Source organism: Scophthalmus maximus, chromosome 21 (genome assembly GCF_022379125.1).
Source record: "Scophthalmus maximus strain ysfricsl-2021 chromosome 21, ASM2237912v1, whole genome shotgun sequence".
NCBI classification, from domain to species: Eukaryota; Metazoa; Chordata; class Actinopteri; order Pleuronectiformes; family Scophthalmidae; genus Scophthalmus; species Scophthalmus maximus.
In genome coordinates this window covers 15,007,501-15,020,000 of record NC_061535.1, presented here as the reverse complement: position 1 = coordinate 15,020,000, position 12,500 = coordinate 15,007,501, and the positions used below count along the sequence as shown (strand labels likewise).

At 49.9% G+C, this 12,500-nt stretch overlaps 1 protein-coding gene across 30 annotated transcripts in view; it reads right to left on the bottom strand.

Moving 5' to 3' along the window:
- nebl (nebulette) overlaps positions 1-12,500 on the bottom strand; it is a 55,421-nt gene that overhangs the window by 25,170 nt on the left and 17,751 nt on the right. For 9 of the 30 annotated variants that reach the window (XR_004786605.2, XM_035619455.2, XM_035619460.2 and 6 more), the window contains 23 exons: positions 10,948-11,252; positions 10,535-10,606; positions 9,285-9,386; positions 8,941-9,051; positions 8,590-8,700; positions 7,429-7,539; positions 6,956-7,066; positions 6,123-6,236; positions 5,930-6,040; positions 5,547-5,657; positions 5,350-5,460; positions 5,161-5,271; positions 4,457-4,567; positions 4,260-4,370; positions 3,852-3,962; positions 3,503-3,610; positions 2,935-3,045; positions 2,744-2,854; positions 2,206-2,310; positions 1,870-1,980; positions 1,660-1,770; positions 993-1,103; positions 397-507 (listed from right to left, as the gene is read on the bottom strand). The exons of 5 other annotated variants lie outside the window; for them this stretch is intronic. Coding sequence is in view for 22 of the 25 variants with exons in the window: in XM_035619455.2 (XP_035475348.2) it covers positions 397-507; positions 993-1,103; positions 1,660-1,770; positions 1,870-1,980; positions 2,206-2,310; positions 2,744-2,854; positions 2,935-3,045; positions 3,503-3,610; positions 3,852-3,962; positions 4,260-4,370; positions 4,457-4,567; positions 5,161-5,271; positions 5,350-5,460; positions 5,547-5,657; positions 5,930-6,040; positions 6,123-6,236; positions 6,956-7,066; positions 7,429-7,539; positions 8,590-8,700; positions 8,941-9,051; positions 9,285-9,386; positions 10,535-10,606; positions 10,948-11,241 (2,682 nt within the window). In the remaining 3 variants the exon portion in view is untranslated. 16 more of the 30 variants (XM_035619457.2, XM_035619466.2, XM_035619463.2 and 13 more) reach the window with 16 other exon arrangements.

Sequence of the window (12,500 nt, the reverse complement as noted above, 5' to 3'; positions counted from 1 at the left end):
GACACACAGACACAGACACACACACACACACACACACACACACAGACACACACACACACACACACACACACACACACACACACACACACAGACAGACAGACAGACAGACAGACAGACAGACAGACAGACAGACAGACACACAGATACACAGACAGACAGACAGACAGACAGACAGACACACAGACAGACAGACAGACAGACAGACAGACAGAGAGACACACACACACACACACACAGACACAGACACAGACACACACACACACACACACACACACACACACACACATACACACACACACACACACACACACACAGACACACACACACACACACAGATTTATATTTACAGTAGCTGGGGAAAAAACCATCAGAAAGTACGGCTTCGTGAGCGGGTACCTGACTCTGCAGCTGCGAAGCCTCTTTGGCGTGAAGAGTTTCCAGAGTCTTGGGTAAAGTCGAGTACAAGGAGCTCGTCGCTCCTTTCTTTCCCGCTTCCTTGTACTTCATCTGGAACCAAACAAAACACAAAAGCAAACTGCCTCACACCGGTTTCACACGATCGCCGGCTTTGGATGCCGTCTTTTGAAAAATATAGAGTTGTGTGTCATCTGCATAGATGTTTTTAGTATTCTTCACATGGACTCAGATTCTCATAAAGTAAATCCTTTATATGTGTTTCCATTTAGTGTTGTGAGGTGAATATACACTACACTCTAGAGAAGTGTATAACGAGTGATATGTACAACACATGTCTTTTATTTCAGCAGCATCTTTGCTATAAACCCCCTTGGCGATGCTAACGACATGAGTCTGTTCCCACGATTAACACTTGAGAGGTCTTGGTTATTACAAAATGAATCACAGTGGAACCTCCGGGGCTTTTATTCTGAAGAATGAATCAATCAAGAATTGTATGGTCCATGTTGTGTTAACATCCATGTCTGCACATCCTCTTGGCGGAGCAGGATTTCCGTGGAGTGAATGTCTCTCACCTCGCTCTGCAGCTCCGACACACTCTTGGCAAACTGCGTCTCGGCGGTTTCGGGCAGCTGAGAGTAAAAACTCTGCGAGAGGCTTCTCTTCCCGGCCTCCTTGTACTTGCTCTGGAGGAAATAAACGCCGATGTGATTTAGTGTGATTTGTTTTTACATATCAACACATTAATAGATGTTTCTTCATTCAACACCGACGGCGGCGGAGAAACTGTCCAACGGCAAAAACACTTACGACGAGACAAAAAGTTTGAAAGTCCAGATGTGTCCAGTCCTCCTCTGACCACAGATCCACGGATCAGAGGTCGGACAAACTATTTCTGTGTCCTCACACTGATTTAACTTTCTTTCATGTGTCCCCTCAAGTTGTGAGGTCAGTTCATCGTTTGAATGAAATTTACAAACTCGGATTAAGACAATACTTCTTTCTGATCGCAGGTTTCTATTGGGAATGACCCGGAGGAAACCACAGATCAACAGGTTTCATAAGGACACGGCCTTTAATCGATATCATTTCTTATTGTCATAAAGACTTATGAAATGACTCATACACGGGTTTCTGAGGGGCTAAGAAGTCTCAGGAAATATACACAGAGGTTTTTCTTTCAATGTCCAGTACGAGCGTTTGATACTTTGATGGATTCGATTCTGCTCTCGCCTCGCTCACCTCGCTCAGCGAGTCCGTCATCTCTCGGGCGAAGCTGGTGTCTGAAGTGTCGGGCAGCGTGGAGTACAGCGAGCTGGACAGCTCCTTCCTCCCGCTCTCCTTGTACCTGATCTGTGGAACCAATGAACAAGGCCGAGGACCAACGCATGAGGAGAGTGCCGACGCCGGACTCAATCTGGACAAATGGCGAAATCAGAAGAGAGCCGTTACCTCGCTGAGCAGCCCGCCGGCGTCCTTGGCGTGCTGCGTGTCCATGGTGTGAGGCAGCAGCGCGTACAGGCTGCTGCTCGCCGCCCTCCTGCTCGCCTCCTTGTACTTGGTCTGCGGTTGGAAACAAACACGGTCACTCAGCACGACCGGGTGCTTGGTGCATCGCGCCACACGCAGCTTCTAGTCGCCGCTTTGTCCAGAGAGGATTTCATCTACGTGAGTCGACATGCAGACGTCAAAGCGCCTCGCCACCTCTAATCATTTCTCTATTATTCGGTCCAACAGCCTGAATACACATCTGTCCTGTGTGAGGAACAAGTGAGAACACGGAGGCACCTCGCTCTGCAGCTCCGACAGATGTTTGGCCAGCTGCGTCTCCGTGGTCTCTGGGAGGCGGTGGTACAAGCTGCTCTCGGCCTTCAGACCTCCTCTGTACTTGGCCTGCGGGACACAGGGGCAGCGTCACACGGGCGCTCACCTCATCACATCTGATCTGAGGTCGACTGGGACGAAGGTCCACAAGACCAGCGGCTCCCAGCTGACCGAGCCTCAGGATCCACGCTTCAGTCACTTGAAGATGCTTTCCGACGTCCGGCCACTGGGATCTGGACATTTTTTCTGGAGTTTTTGTTCGTTCGTTTGTTCGTTCGTAAACAAACCTCTGAGATTAAAAACCTGTCCGTTCGATCGTTCGTTGGTTCTGAAAGCATCTTCAGTCGCGACCCAAATTTTGGAACCACGTCCAATGAACCAATGTGATGTCCACAGCTCTTCTGCAGTGATGTCAGTTCTTTGGATTAAATCATAAAATCAAGATAATAACAGATCTTGTGTCTGTACTGATGTTCACACAGTCAGTAACTGGTGCGAGTACCTCGCTCTGCAGCTGCGACGCCTCTCTGGCGTGCTGCGTGTCCAGCGTCTGCGGCAGCAGCGAGTACAGGCTGACGCTCATCTCCTTCTTACCGTCCTCTCTGTACTTCACCTGGAAGAAAGAAAGACCAGAACCAGGAATCCAGGATACAGTTACATTATTCATTATTCCTCGTGTGTCCCCGTCGTTACCTCGCTGACGAGCTCGGAGACGTCTTTGGCGTGGACCGTCTCTAAGGTCTGAGGCAGCAGGTGGAACAGACCGGAGGAGAGGCCTTCCTTCAGGGCCGCCTTGTACCGCAGCTGCACACACACACACACACATCAGAACAACACAGGGACGCGCGCGTGTGTGTGTGTGTGTGTGTGTGAGTGTGTGTGTGTGTGTGTGTGTGCCGGCGTGCGTACGTGTGTGTGTGCGTGAGTGTGTGTGTGCGTGCGTACGTGTGTGTGTGTGAGTGTGTGTGTGTGTGTGCGTGCGTGCGTGCGTGCGCGTGTGTGCGTGTGTGTGTGTGTGTGTGTGTGTGAGTGTGTGTGTGTGCGTGCGTGCGCGTGTGTGCGTGCGTGTGTGTGTGTGTGTGTGTGTGTGAGTGTGTGTGTGTGTGTGTGAGTGTGTGTGTGTGTGTGTGTGTGTGTGTGTGTGTGTGTGTGTGAGTGTGTGTGTGTGCGTGCGTGCGTGCGTGCGCGTGTGTGTGCGTGCGTGTGTGTGTGTGCGCGTGTGTGTGCGTGCGTGTGTGTGTGTGTGTGCGTGTGTTGCTACCTCACTCTGCAGCTCAGACGCTTCCTTGGCGTGCAGCGTCTCCAGAGTCTCGGGCAGAGCGGAGTACAGCGAGCTGGACACGTCGGCCTTTCCCTTCCTGTACTTCATCTAAGATGCAGTCAGAACCAGCTGATGAGTCAGAACCAGCTGATGAGTCAGAACCAGCTGATGAGTCCTCACATGCACATGAACAACAGAAACTTTCAGCTCAACAACGAAATGAAGTTGATAGGAAAAGCCGTTCATCCCACTTCTGCAGGACGAGTGTGGTGTGGGAGGACTCGAGGCACGCGGCCTCCCCGCCATGGGGAAAAACCTTCGTCGGACATTTGACTCTTTTGTTCCTCACCTCACTCTGCAGCTCAGACACGCTTTTGACGAACTGCGTCTCGACGGTCTCCGGCAGCCGACTGAAGATGCTCTGGGACAAGCTCTTCGTCCCGTCCTCTCGGTATTTACTCTGTGGAGAAAGACAGAAAACCAAACGCACGAATGAGTCACGTCCCCGGACGCTTCTGTTACAGGACAAACAGGAAGAAGAGAAACCCTCGCTTGAAAAGTTCATCATCTCTCCGTTTCTCTCCAGAAATCACACAATCAAATCTCTGTGTCGTCACAGATCAGCAGCGACAGCCGACTGGACCCGTAGAGCAACGCAGTTAAACCATTTGATTGACCTCTGATTTGAAACCTCATCCCACCTCTTTATCTGGAAAGACATAAAGGAGCGGTTCACTGTACTGAGAGGGAGATGCACCTCGCTCTGCATGTCCGTCATCTCTCGGGCGAAGCTGCTCTCCGGAGTGTCGGGCAGCGTGGCGTACAGCGAGCTGGACATGTCCCTCCTGCCGCTCTCCTTGTACTTGTTCTGGAGGACACGAGAGAAGAGGAGCAGTGAGCGTCCAGTGAGCCGACCTCCGTGCACAATGGATCTCAACCAATGAGAGCAGAGACCTCACTGAGCAGCTCCGTGGCCTCTCTGGCGTGTTGTGTCTCCAGGGTTTCAGGAAGAAGAGCGTAGAGGCAGGTATTCACTTCCTTCATTCCAGCCTCTTTATACTTCGTCTGCAGGTATCATAAAAATATCACAGAACATCAGAAGACATCACAGAACATTGTAGAATATCGTCAAACCTCGCAAAACACCTTAGAAACGTCACGATTCATCGCAAAAACCTGAAAAAAACATAGTGAAAACATCACAAAACATCATAAAAACATCACAGAACTCACAAAACCTGACCAAACATTGTAAAAACCTCAAAGAACCTCATATAAAAATATAAAAACGTCACGAAACATCGTAATTAAATCATAAATACGTCACCAAACGCCAGTAAACATCAGTGACCAGTGTCAAGTCCAAGACCTTTAATATACAGTGTATAATAATAATAATTTAATAATACAGTGAAATAACCTGTTCCATGATCCTACTGTCCAAAGAGAAAACCACTGGGTCATAAAATGAATCACAAACAGTGTCTCAATGCTCTGAAGATGTTTTATACGTCAGTATCAGGTCTGAACATTGTTTCTCAGTATTCTGTTATTAATACTTTTCATAACCTGTTTCTCCTGCAGCATCTACAATTGTAAGACCTCTGCAGGACTGTGACGAAGGAAGCTGTAGGACGCCACACGTCTTCACTCTGTACCTCGCTCTGCAGCTCCGACAGCTGTTTGGCCAGATGTGTCTCCGGGGTCTCGGCGAGCTGATGGTACAAACTGCTCGGACTCTTCTGCTTCACACCTTCTTTGTACTTCACCTGCGGGAGACACCAGAGCGTCGAGCCACATCGACCACACGCGATGACAAGGAGCTGCAGAAAGAAACAGAGTGGTACCTCGCTCTGCAGCTGCGACGCCTCTCTGGCGTGCTGCGTGTCCAGCGTCTGCGGCAGCAGCGAGTACAGGCTGACGCTCATCTCCTTCTTACCGTCCTCTTTGTACTTCACCTGCAGAGATCAGGCCCAGATCTGCGTCATCCACCTGAGGGGTTTTTGTTATTTACGTTTGAGTGGTTTTGCGGTCGGGGCTGTACCTCGCTGAGGAGCTCGGACACTTCCTTGGCGTGAGCCGTCTCCAAAGTCTCCGGCAGAAGAGAGTACAAACACGAGGCGACGCCCTTCTTCCCCGCGTCCTTGTACCGCATCTGGAGAAGACGACACACACGATTCACCACGCCGTGGGTTTGTGAAACCTTTTTTCACCAACTAATTTATGAATTACGAATTGGCCAGTCTGTGACCACGTCCCGTGACCCTGTGACCACGTCCCGTGACCCCGTGACCCCGTGACCACGTCCCGTGACCCCGTGACCACGCCCCGTGACCCCGTGACCCCGTGACCACGTCCCGCGACCACGTCCCGCGACCACGTCCCGCGACCACGCCCCGCGACCACGTCCCGTGTGGAGCCTCTCACCTCGCTCTGCAGCTCGGCAACAGCTTTGGCGAACTGCGTCTCGGCCGTCTCCGGGAGCTGAGAGTAGAAGCTCTGAGAGAGGCGCCTCCGGCCCACGTCCTTGTATTTACTCTGACAGAGGACAGATTAGGAGTTCGTTGGATTCTCCACATCGTCGTGTGTAATATGCGTTGGTACGAGCGTGTGGTCGTACCTCACTCTGCATCTCCGTCATCTCTCTGGCGAACTGGATGTCCGAGGTGTCGGGCAGCTGAGAGTAAAGAGACGAGGGAGCTCCTTTCACCAGCGTCTTCGGCCGATAGTTCACCTGGGACACGGAGGACACACGCAGCAGCACTACGCTGACTCGCTCGCCCATATTCCACCAATGCTCCCAATACGACAAAGTATCGGGATTTGACATGGGTCATGTTGGTGAACAGCAAATTTCGAATTTCGGACATTTAGATAATCAAGTCTGTATGTTCCTTCGTTCATTCACAAACCAACTTTTCTGAGGTTTGTTTGTTCACAAACCAATTTCCAGTAAACCTGTTGGAAGGGTGGAAAGTGGAGCAGGAAAGAATCCATGAGGTGTTGGTGTGGATCTGGACAAAGGTTTGTGAGACAGAACTACATTATCTCCCCGTGGAGTCCATGAAGACTTTGTCATCACGTATCATTACATTACATGATGATGATTCCTCATCCACTCGTCTGTCCTGATTGGAATACTGCAACGCTATAAGGTGACTGACGGTCAAACGAGTCGGCCAGCAGTGACAAAGTTTAAAAACATACTATTTTCGTTTTTCATGAGCCATGTACAGTAAACAGCTTCGTACAGATATTGTCTTTGTTTTCAGAACTTCACGGACCCTGGGTCCAAAGCATTTACTGTCATGGCTTGGATTGTTTTCTCTGGACAGAGAAGCTCACACGCCACATAGTGAGCACACTGATGGAGTGACAGGTTGGTGTCGACCGCTGTAGCTCAGTGTGTGTGTGTGTGTGTGTGTGTGTGTGTGTGTGTGTGTTACACTGTACCTGGCTCTGCAGCTGCGTCACCTCCAGAGCGTGTTGGATTTCTGGGGTGTCTGCAAGTTGCGAGTAGAGGGAGATGGAAGCTTTTCTCTTTCCGTCTTCTTTGTACTTTTTCTGAAGCGGAACGAGATTAAGTCTGATCAAATCGAGATCATGTCACTAGTGTTCATACGACGATGTATGAACACTCTCTACAGTAGAAGAGGGGGATGGGGGGTAATATGCTGAGGGGGAAAAATTGGTATTTTAGAGATAAACCTGGAATATTCTTTGAAATCAAGGTGGAAATTTACAGGGTGAAAAAAATCAAATTACATATTCTCTCAGATTATAAAGTTTTACATTTGCGGGGGTGAAAACTCGGAGATTATCTGAGATTAAAGTCAATCTGAAAAGAAATGAACATATTTTGTCCAGGAACTCTGACAAAGGCAAACTCTATTTTTCAGCCTTTTCCTTCGTTGTAAACCTCGTACCTCGCTCTGGAACTCGTGGACGGTCTTCGCCAGCTGCATCTCGGCGGTTTCGGGAAGCTGCGAGTACAAACAGCTGCTCATCTCCTTCTTTCCTTCCTCCTTGTACTTGTTCTGAGGAGCAGGCAGAGAGGAAATATCAATACATGCGTCCACCATCCATCCATCGTCATGTCATCCATCCATCCGTCGTCATGTCATCCATCCATCCATCGTCATGTCATCCATCCATCCATCGTCGTGTCATCCATCCATCCATCGTCATGTCATCCATCCATCCATCTGTCGTCGTGTCATCCATCCATCCATCGTCATGTCATCCATCCATCTGTCGTCGTGTCATCCATCCATCCATCGTCATGTCATCCATCTATCCATCCATCGTCGTGTCATCCATCCATCCATCGTCATGTCATCCATCTATCCATCCATCGTCATGTCATCCATCCATCCGTCGTCATGTCATCCATCCATCCATCGTCATGTCATCCATCCATCCGTCGTCATGTCATCCATCCATCCATCGTCATGTCATCCATCCATCCGCCGTCATGTCATCCATCCATCCATCATCTTGTCATCTATCCATCCGTCGTCATGTCATCCATCCATCCATCATCATGTCATCCATCCATCCATCATCATGTCATCCATCCATCATCATGTCATCCATCCATCCATCATCATGTCATCCATCCATCCATCCATCCGTCGTCATGTCATCCATCCATCCATCATCTTGTCATCTATCCATCCATCATCATGTCATCCATCCATCCATCCATCCGTCGTCATGTCATCCATCCACCCATCATCATGTCATCCATCCATCCATCATCTTGTCATCTATCCATCCATCATCATGTCATCCATCCATCCATCCATCCATCGTCGTGTCATCCATCCATCCGTTGTCATGTCATCCATCCATCCGTTGTCATGTCATCCATCCATCCATCATCATGTCATTCATCCATCCATCCATCCGTTGTCATGTCATCCATCCATCTGCCGTCATGTCATCCATCCATCCATCATCTTTTCATCTATCCATCCGTCGTCATGTCATCCATCCATCCATCATCATGTCATCCATCCATCCATCATCATATCATCCATCCATCCATCCATCCATCATCTTGTCATCTATCCATCCAGTCTGACCTCGCTCAGTATCTCCGTCAGCTCTTTGACAAACTGAGTCTCCGTGGTTTCGGGCAAAAGAGAATAAAGAGAGGAGGAGATCTCCGTCTTCACGTTCCCTTTGTATTTAATCTGAAAAACAAAGAAACAAAAACGTGTGATATCCTTTAAACTGATCCAGAGGATCCAGCACTTACAGGATCTCTAGAGACTAACGGAGGCAGTTCTTAGCTGTTGGCTCTTGGAATAAACTGAAGCAGACCTCCTTCCAGATTCAAAGTCTACATCCATCACCTGGGTCTTATTTCCACAGTTTAAAGGAAACCATTTTCACGTGAGAACACTTGTTACGCCGTACTGAAGTTCATCTACCTCGCTCTGCAGCGCCGAAGCTTCTCTGGCGTGTTGTGTCGCCGGCGTCTCCGGCAGGACGGAGTAGAGGGAAAGCGACGCCTCCTTCTTCCCGTCCTCCTTGTACTTGGACTGAAACGATCGCACATTAGGACAAAAATGATCAGACCGATGAGTCGATGTTGGGAAAGAGACAAAGATCCTCTTCGTGGGGATCAGCGTTAAGACGTTGGGCATCACTCGAATGAGTCTTGACTCGACTATTTGATTCAAACTTGAAGGGTTTCACGGCTGAGGTTGGATTTGAGGTTGTTGTGTTGTGATACCGAGACGTAAGACAGAATAAATACATGTGGTGCTCAGACCTCGGATATCACCGCGCTGATGTTCTTGGAATGGATGAGTTCAGCTCCAGGAACAAACAGACTCTGGCCCTTCATCTTCTCAAAGTCTTCCTTATACTTCACCTGCAGGACGGACGAGAGTGTTAGAACAGAGTGTGTGTGTGTGTGTGTGTGTGTGTTCATGTCATGTTGGGACAATATATTTTTCATGTAATCTTGAACGTCTGCTGCACTTGAGCACAAATCAAAACTGTTTTGAAGACTCTGCGTATTTCTGGATACATTTCCTCTTGTTGATGATTCAGTGTTTAGGAGGCTGTAATTTCTGTCACGGCTTCCAGGAGCACAACTTCTATGTCTCCATGGTAACAGCAGCATCGAGGGCTGCGGTGAAGCGCAGAGAGAGAGAGAGAAACACAAAAAGACAGACAGATCTTCTCCTTCTCATCTGACGGTGGCTGGTCGAAGAGACGCTCCGGCGGTGGAGACGGTTTCACCGAGCGGCTTGACTCTCTTCCACCGTGGCCGATGAGTCACTCTGCTGTCGCAGATCAGCCGAGCTGCCCAATTTGACTCGCGCCGGGGGGGTCGACATCTCGCCCCCCACGTCCCAACAGTCGCCCTCACTCACCGTTCTCACTGCGAGATCTCTGCTTCCAGCCGCTGGTGCAGTCGTGTATGTTCTCCGCTCTGTGTCGAATGAAAGGCCCATCTTCTTCCCAGGGACGGTTACCAATGGCAACGTGTCCCAGTTGACACTCAAGGTGGTTTTATTCGGGAGTTTAAAAAGCAAACCACAGCAGCAGGTTCCTCGCTGTTCCTGTGTTCACGTGACTTGTGACCGTGAGCCTCGAACTGAAGTCCCACTGACTTCTGGGATTGTCCTGAGCCACCGACAGGTCGACATTTGAGGTGTTGAGTGAAATATCACCGTCACTGGAACGCAGCTCGGACGTTCACGTTCCCCTCAGGATGGATTCAAATGACTCAGGCGATGCTCTGACTTCAGATCGAGCACCGGGTTTATGACTGAGTCGTCCAAGATGGCCGTCACAAAGACACAGTGTTCAATATAGTGCAGGACACTTTTATGTTGACAGGTCAGAAACAGGAAGTAGTTTGAGCGGACGCTGTGTGTGTGTGTGTGTGTGTGTGTGTGTGTGTGTGTGTGTGTGTGTGTGTGTGTGTGTGTGTGTCGTGCGGACGGAGAGAAATAACTTGACGTGTTAATATGTGAGCAGTAAAACGTTCAAATAATGAGGTGAACTCACGTCACTGGCGAGCAGGCTGCACCTGCGGTTGAAGGCGGGGTCTGGCAGCGGAGGCTTCACATCAGACGACGCCTGAAAACACACCAACACACAAGTAGACCAGAATCTGTGAGGCTTCTAGACGAGTTGTATCAGTCCCACTGGTTCATCAATTTGGGAAGTTGAGACAGAGTTTGTTGAGTTGATTCTGAAAAATACGGAGCGAACAACGAATCCAGTCTCATCTCAAAGATAACGAACTAATTAATCTTACATAGAAACGAGAGGGAGGGACCAAGGACCATGAACATATTCATCAAGATCTGTGTCTGCTGATTTCATGATTTGACTCAAGTGTCCTGCTATCTGATCATTCCAGTTGCAGCTGATGATGCAGTTTTCAGTTTCGGATATTGAGTTTTAAAAGTTCCTACCTCTGATTCCCAAGGCCCCGGGAACGTTTTTCCTTTACTCTCGTCTTCCTCTCCGTCCTCTTCTTCTTCTCCTCCCTCCATCTCTGCTGGATTTTCCTCCTCCTCCTCTTCCTCTGATATTTTGTCAGTTTCCTCCTCCTCTTCCTCCCTCCTCCCCGTAGTCACGACAACAGCCGTGGCCGCTGTCACCACCGTTTCCTGGACAGACTCTTCTTCTCTCTCTCCTCTCGCGGTCAGGACATTTTCCATTTCTCCCTCCGACACCGGAGCAGCGGGCACTTCCTCTTCCTCCATGTCGGTCACTTCTGAGGGGGGGGGGGGGGGGGGGGGGGGGAAAGGGACAGATGATTTTGAACTTGATCGTTAACTTAACGTTAAGTGACGTTTTAAATCAAGTGAGAAGTGGAGTCATCTTCTCACAGACTTCTACAGAAACCACCAGTGGAGTCGCCCCCTGCTGGTCATCAGAGAGAAGACAGGCTTCAGACACCTGGAATCTACGTCCATCTTTAAGAACAGCTGGTTCACACGGAGCCAAGACAATGGTCCCCGGGAAGCCTGGAAGGTTCTAAGTCACGAGTGTCATTACATAAATTGGCTGAACACATTGGTCGAGAGACTGAACTATGTATTTCAAAAAATAGTGGCGGTTCTCCGAGGGCCCCCTCAGCTAATCTACTGACCGGTGAGTTGGTCAAGTAAAGTCTGGCTCCCAGAAGAGAAAGACAGAGAAGAACTGTTAATGAATTAACGAGCGTGGAGGCGGATGTTGGAGGTTGACTGATGGCTACAGCCGGCGCCTCAGGGTCCTAATGCCAGTTGCATCTCTCGTTGGTGTAACATGGCGTCTCTTCCACTCTTCAGAGTCGAGACTGTTCCGTGTTATCAGCCACGAGGTGAAGTTGAACCAGAGGTTTCAACCTGCAGTCGGAGGCCAAACACAAGATCTCCAGACTCAATCGTCCACGTAGCCATCGGCTGAGCGTCCGGCAGCTTCCCCCACGGCCACGGCCACCAAGTCAAGGTCACCTCTGCTGCTTCATCGCTCACAGAGTTCAATATCCTGATGTGGTGGTTCCTCCGGGGTGGCGCTCACCTCAGAGTGTGGTCGACCTTTCACCAACCCTCCTCTGCATCGTGCTCTGAGCTCCTTGGCAGGTCGTCAGCGTGCTCGGCGCCGTGACCTCCCAGTCGCTGCCTCTGTCTTGCACTCACCTTGTTCAACCTGTGGTCTTCCGCTTGATAAATCTTCCTTTTGGCTTCTGCAGCAGCGACTCGGGCCCTGAACCACTTCTCACTCAATGCCTCTGAATATGGCCTCGGACCCGGTGCTCGCTCTTGGTTTTCCCTCCAAGTTCTTCGAGACGTCTTTGGCGTTGGGGTCGACCTTTCTCGTCCTGTTTCTTCGTCTCCTTTCACCTTTGACTATAAACCTGGGAACGACTGAACCGCCTGGTTTTAGTCTTGGACCGGCTGCTGCGACGGTCTTCTGGGTGTCGGCGCGTTGGGCACGTCTTATCACTTTTTAACTTCCACATTTAGCCCTCTACTCG